The 7415-nt window shown below is 39.7% G+C and overlaps 1 protein-coding gene across 4 annotated transcripts in view; it reads right to left on the reverse strand.

The window, feature by feature from the left end:
- The window catches only part of atp11b (ATPase phospholipid transporting 11B), a 60632-nt gene extending 54738 nt beyond the window's left edge, over positions 1 to 5894 (reverse strand). For all 4 annotated transcript variants that reach the window (XR_014622710.1, XR_014622711.1, XR_014622712.1 and 1 more), the window contains exon 1: positions 5586 to 5894. Coding sequence is in view for 1 of the 4 variants with exons in the window: in XM_084354347.1 (XP_084210473.1) it covers positions 5586 to 5612 (27 nt within the window). In the remaining 3 variants the exon portion in view is untranslated. The remainder of the gene's footprint in view (positions 1 to 5585) is intronic.
- Between the last annotated feature and the right edge of the window lie 1521 nt (positions 5895 to 7415).

Here is a 7415-nt window from a genome sequence, read left to right on the forward strand (position 1 = left end):
TAATGAAGTATTTATCAAAGAAGCAAGAGCTACAAAGTTCTGCTTTTTCCCTCCTACTGATATTGTAGGCCTGATGTACAAGACTCAAGAGTGCCGTAAGCGTTCTACTCACACTCTGCACAAACAGTGTCCTTTCTGTCGTCACCCGGCATAAACTCAATGTTCCAGTGTAGGGAATGAAAACAATATGTTCAGGATTCTTCATGTCCGCTGGCGCTGATCTATTCTTTTCCACTTTGCTCACAGCTTTCACAAAATGGTCCATGTGAGCTTTCTTTACCCTCACTTATTTCTAACGTCCACATTTTTTCATTTCCAACATGTACAGTAGCATTCTCCCTCAGGTGAAGTCACTTGTGATAATTTATCAGATTTATCACCTTGCCATATCTATCATATTTTGATAATGAGATTGCGAGGTGAGCCACTATTTTAGTGGGAATGGTAAGGGAAATGCAGCCAACAACAGGAAGTACTCAAAAAGAATTAATTAAATGACAACAATCTAACAAAGAAACAGTTGAGTCATTGGCATTAATCAACAAGCTATTACATCCCTGACTATAGATAATGATATTTTTACTTTACAACAGTAAACATCTCACTTAATACATCTTTGCATGATTACTGTGAGGAAAGGAGAAACCTTCTTCTCTTTCTCCACCAACATTTTCAGACAGTACAAGGAGTCAGAGATTCTAGCTCACCACCACATCAATCAACCATCAGTTAAGTTGCTTAATCATTAACATGCTTGCACACAGTAGCTTAAGTCAGCTCAACTGCTGGCTGAATACAGAACTGCCTGGTGTAACTGTAACAAAGATGTGGACATGTGGAATTAAGGAAAGCACCTGATCCAACATCTGAAAGCACTGAAATGCAGATTTATTGTAGTAATTGTTTACCATGCTTTAGTATGTGGCTAATGTCACTTTACACTGTAAAGATTTAACTGTTTCTGGTTCATCGTGTTGAACTAGCTAGTGAACTGCCAATTAAATACATCAATATTGCAGAAGACTGTTTAGCTGATTACATCCAGGGTCATTCAAAAGCTTACAAAGTTATAGAGTGGGACCAGAGATGGCTGATATTGCAAAATGTTCCTTTTGGCCAATATCTGATGCAGTTTAAATGTTTTTCAAATGCAAATTGAGAAATCTCTACAAAATAACACTATTCTTCACATGATTTGGATTATGAATGTCAGTGCAGCACAACTGCAAGAGATCCATTATGTACTGTAACAGGATGGCCTGTTGTGAACATACACACAATTCACCACCAAGAAAAACACTACTTGGTCAACTGACAACTTTCTGCTCTTCCAAACAACAGTAACAAATTATTTCTAACCTAAATGATAAATATTCAAAAGTAAAGCCAAGTCTCACCAGGTTCACCTTTGGAGTAAGACTGAAATGTTAAAATCTAACTTTTTATTCAACAGGATATTTTAAATTCAATTGAGAGCATTTACTGTTCCAGTGTTATGGCCTATCCTGAATCAATTGCCAGAGTTTTAAAGCCAAAATACGCCACTAAGTACAACACCATGCCAGCTGTGGCTAGGTGTGTGCCCCGCCTGCGACACCTCCCACTGTTGTCCTATTACTGGCCTCAACGCTTCTGAAAATTTTTCCAGAGAAAAGGCTATAGTGCTTCAGTAGAATGTTGGTCCAAGTACAGGCATTATTTATTTACTAGTTTGTCGCTTGCTTTTTAACTTTAGTTTGAACTATTTCTTATAAAGGTTAAATAAATAATATCCACTCTCTGGCTTCTGTTGGGGTTGCTTTGGCAGCTCAACCTCCATTCCTTACCTTTTGCTGTTGCTTCCTCTCTTTGTTTAGAACAATGGATAAGAAGAAACTAATTGGTTAGGTTAGTGTTATGCTATGCCATGCTATGCTATGGGGTTACAGAATTCTTTTGTCCCACAATGTGCGTAGTCTTCCTGTTGCCGCCTTGCAGTGCGATGCCAGGATGTATGGACTAGGGGTAAGGACAGCATTCGTCCACATCATATGGCTTCATGCTCCTCTTCAGGCAGCATATAGAAGACAATAATGGTCCACAATATCTCGGCTCTGTCAGCAAATGAGTCTAACAAATCCCAATATTACAATTATTTTTGGTTAGAATTGTCTCACCAGTTAATCTGATGAAAACTGAGACTTTGATATTTACTTGCATAGAAAATGTATGTCATGACTTTTTCATATTAACAGATTTTTCAGATGCTCTTGAACAGCCCTGACATTCGAGGAGCAACAGCAATGATGATGAACCGAAGTCTTAGCTTGATGTTAAGAATGTTAGGTTCAGGGACCTTTGGGACGTTTTGGGACTGCCTATAGTCTGAAATAACAGATTGAGTAGAAATGTCTGAAAACTGTATAGGGCTGAAGTCATACTTGGCTGTCATACACCATTCCATTTTTTACATCCCCAATTAAATAAGCAAGTAGCAGATGAGTTAAAGAACAAAATATTGCATAGTTTATCACTCATTTTTCTGACTGAGCTTTAAAGTCAACTTTTTCTACCAGTATAGGAATGAAAATGTGGCTTTCTTATAAACACTCTCCTCAGGTGAAATCAGACTTTTTTATTTTGTCCCCCGACTCTTGTGCCCCCATCAATTTGTAGGGCGACAGGTAATTACTCCCTGCATAAGGCCTACAAGTCCCACAGTGCCTTGGGGGAATCACTGCCCAGAACAATAGCTGGGCGACAGACTAATGCATCACAACCAAGGCAAAGCACTGAGTCGTATCATTGACTACGACACATTTAATCAAATGGGATGAGCTAATCAGAGATGGAAAGAGGGAGGGGGGTGTTGAATGAAGAGCAAGTGGTAAAGACAGAAATAGTGCAACACAAAGAGGAAGAGAGAACGATAGACTGTCCGTAGTCAGGGGCAGTAGGTGCCGCTTTTGACGATATTACGGTACTGATGACAACACCAATACAAACATGAGTACAAGCAGATATGTAACAAAGTGGGGCATGAAATGAAAAGCCAGACGCAGTGCTACAGATGATAACAAAATTAAGTTTATCAAGGATGGCATGGGCTACGTAATTATCTTAGCTTTTCTGCTTTATTATAGTGGCTTATTAGGGTTGTTGCACCAATGACTGAGAACGATCCTGAATGAGACAGTAAAACTGTTCAACATCCTGTTAGCTCAACAGGCTAAAATGTATGTTGGTATGTAATGTTAGAGATACCAATTAACATTGATTTATATGATCATCTCTATTACCTACTAATAAAAATTAATTATCTCTATTTTTGTTTTGTTTTATCAAAATTACATCTGGTCTTTGCTTGGTAATGCAGTTGGTAGAAATGACTATTTTGAAAACTCTCGCTTCCTATTGCAGTCATCCAAAATCCTGCATCAGCTATATCAGGCCTTGCAGAAAAGCGTTACACAAGTGAAATATGCCCAAGCGGAATCGGAGTGCACACACAGTATACCTGCATAATTAATCACTTAAGTTATGAAAAAGGGCTACGTGAATTTTGTAGTGTCTAGCACTGAAAAGGCTGCTGTTCACACATCTCAGAATCCTGAACATGTGAGTTGATTTTTATACCATGTGAGTATAGACTGAGTGCTGCCTGGGAGGTAGAAAATCAATGTAAAAACTTGCTATGCTTTGGAAAATGCAGAGCAATAATGTCTACACTGCAATTGTGATTCTTCATTGGAAATGCTGGAGTGAACAAAAAACGTCCATGTCATACTTGAAGAACAAGATGTCTAAGGGTATTCCCAGTTACAACTGTTGCTTGCACTGTAATAATGGTAGCTCTTTTGCTCTTCTGATGTAAATTCAGCATTACTAGCATGTCAGCACTGCTGATGGAAGAGGACTGGCATTAAAAACCAGCCACACTTTCAGTGAACACCCTCCCACCCTCATCCTTCCTGCTTCTTAGTGTGAACCAGTATCACCAGACAGAAACTGATGAGCAGTATGTGACGGAATAAACATCACTGCATGACTTCTCAGCCGATATCAAGGTCAGACAAATGCCCCTGACAAACTTTTTCATTAGGCCAGTTGTATTAAGATGCATTTTAATTACACTTTTAATTAACTAGGCAGGTCAATTATACAGGATGGGTCAAATTAACTGGCTATCTCAAATTAGGAGGAGGGCGGCTACCACTTTTATCGAGTGTAACTCTCTACGGCACTCAGCAAAAGTGAAGGCCAAAATTAACCCCTGACAGCAGATAGAAAACTTTTATGAAAAAACTTAAACGTGCAGCTGAGGGAGAGTCTCTCTGACCTAACCTTAAGTACAGTGAGCAGGACATGGGAACTCAGGAACACCTTAACATTGATTAAACTCACTGCCTGTGGTGACATCAACTGTTTGGCCAATGTGTGACTAATATGATAATATGCACTCACTCACTCACTCACTCATTCATTCATTCCCATGGGATGTCCTTCTCACATGCTCACTCATCCCCTCCACCAGTCACACCACTCTGATTTTGACTAGATGTCGATGTTAATTCTCATCAAAACTCTGAACTCTACTTTGACGAACATAAATCCTAACACATAACCATTATATCATTGCAGCATGACTAAAAAAAATAAAGAAAATAAAGCCTGACTGATATAATAAAAAGTATCCCATGTGTTAGTGAAAGAATGTCCATGGTTACGGCCTCGGTTACAACTAAACCAGGCAGGACTCATTTGCTTGACATGGACCATGACTGTCCTTTAAATGTTCGAGCCATTTATGCCTTTGCCTGTCAATGCGTCGACACACAGCCGTGTTTGTAGGCAAACAACAGGTGATTACAGCAAACACAGGATGATTTCTGACGTTGATCATATGTGATCATTAAAACACCGTCGACGTTATATTTTAGCCAGTACATACAGATTTGCACTGAGAAATCACTTTAAAACAACATTTAGCCGATCCAAAGATATAACGAAAGTTACAATAAGAGATGATAAATAAGTTATTATGCTTCAGAATTGAGATTAATAGCTAAAGAGCTATTAAAGTTAGTTTGTCGGCTCTCTTTACACGATTAAAAGAGTCAGCAAGAATAAGACAACTCCGGAAGACTTAACGTTAGATGAAGAGAAGTTAGCAACGCTGACGTTAACGCTCAAGTTTGTTAGCCAGCTGGGTAGCGTTAACTTAGTTAACTGTAAACTCTCAGTGAGCATGTTTTACAATGGCAAACGTTTAAGAAAACTTCCAATTAAGTAACAACTACACTTTAAACTCAACCCTGGTCTGTTTAGGTCTCGACTAAACTAGCTTAGTCAGACCTCTGTCAGCTAATTAACGGCAGCTAACCGGGAAGGTAGCTAACCCAACCTACACCTGACTGTCATCACAGCGGAGACAGTCAACAATGTTTTGGACACATCGGCAACAGCTAGCTAGTTAGGTTAGCTTGCTAAATGCCACCCAAATAAAGTTCATAAAGCTTTCTGTGGGACAAACCCCGCGTTGAGTAACTGCTGTTGTGAGATAATGCATCCTAGCGTTATGAAAAAAGGTAGGAGAGCAGTTTTACCAGCTGCTGTCGTATCCACCGTAGCATCCTTGCGAAAATACGTTCGAAGTAGCCAGCACAGTCGCTAGCCCAGCGCTAGCAACTAGCTACTCCAACAAAACCGTCCCGAACCATAAATAATTCCCCCCGAAGGCAGCTCTTTTCAGTCGCATTACGCGACACATTCATGCAGTGTAACTATGCAAAACAATAAATCCGGTCTTTCCCATTCCGTGTTAATGTCAGACAAATGATCCCCGGTAAAAGTGACAGACGACTGGCCACGGAGTCCCAGCAAGCTGCACTACATCTCTGCTCTGCCACGATCAGTCTCCCCCTGCCAGCACACAGCTCTGAGCAGACGGCGGCTGCTCTCTAGCGGCCTCTCACGCCCCCTGCCCGTCTGCAGTCACTAATGATGGATGGATGAGTGGATAGATAGATAGATAGATAGATAGATAGATGTCTGACAACACACTGAACATACCACTAAGTATAATAGCCTACATGAATTCATACATTTTTTCTTATATGCAATATGATTTGTTTCTAACATCCTGCAGTCCTAGCATAAGCTGAAACTTCATGGTGGCCCCTAAACAAGCACCTACTGTATTATATGTCATGTGCAAAATGTATAAAAATATCCCAAGTTCCCTAGCCTGACTTCTGTCATGCTCAGATAATGAAAAATAATGAATAATAATTAGGGATCCCACATATTTAAAGAGCATTTTATCTCACACAAAATAAAACAGCATAAACTTTTTTTCTTTTCCACTGGGAACAAATTGAACCTCATGGCAGGCTCACTTTGGCCTGTGGGCCCCACTTTGGGCAGCCCTGATTTAAATACATGAACACAGTCTATGATTTATACACAAAACAGATGTGGAAAGTAATAACAAGGCTGTATTACAAAATGGGTAAATGCTCCATGATAAGTGCTCCATAATAATATTAATAATGGCTGAATTCCTCTCAGCTGCTTTAGTTTAGTTTATGCTGGCTCAATATCAAACTGTCGTGGCCGACTGGGGCACTTGAATAATGGTATTATTAGCACCTGTGCTTCTTTTACTCTGACAAGTAAAAAAGTCTGAAGGAAAGCAAATAAGTTATTATACTTCAGAATTGAGATTAATAGCTAAAGAGCTGCTAAAGTTAGTTTGTCGGCTTTCTTTACACGATTAAAGAAGTCAGTAAGAATAAAACAACTCCTGAAGACTTAACGTTAGATGGAGATAAAGGAAAGCATATTTTGAGGGTTGGAAATCTTATTTTAGGATCCTCATCAGCTGGTCAGCTGATGTTTATACCATTCCCTCTGATGCTCCTAATGGAGACCCAGGGGATCATTTTTTGCCCCGGGTCTCCCAGCTCGTTAATCCGACCATGGCTATAGAAAGATCATTTACAGAGTGTCAACAACAAAACCTAAAATAAGAAACAATTTGAAGATTGTGTGTAGCTGTGGAGCAGAAATGAGCGTGTCACACTTCTTTTTTATCAAGTTTGTCTCCTTCATAACGTGCTGAAGGGCCCTGGACATACACCACATAAAGATGCACTGTATATATTGCAGCGGTGGTATTAAACTGCAGAGTCTTCTTTGCATTGCAAGCCACTTATACTGTATACACCACATAGTGATAATGCAGGGCTCTGAGTCATATCTAGATTGCTTACTGGGCACTTTTTAAAAGTGGTGAATACTCTTTGCCAACAGAGTGGTGGAGACTTAAGGAGGATTTGCTTACTCCAAGAGTGTTTTAGATATCTTAAGCCAAAGAGAATTTGTTTCTCATCTGCTGGAATGACTCCCAACTGAATATGAGCTGAAAAACTCTC

Source organism: Pagrus pagrus (assembly GCF_965226575.1).
Source record: "Pagrus pagrus genome assembly, chromosome: 6".
Taxonomy (NCBI): domain Eukaryota; kingdom Metazoa; phylum Chordata; class Actinopteri; order Spariformes; family Sparidae; genus Pagrus; species Pagrus pagrus.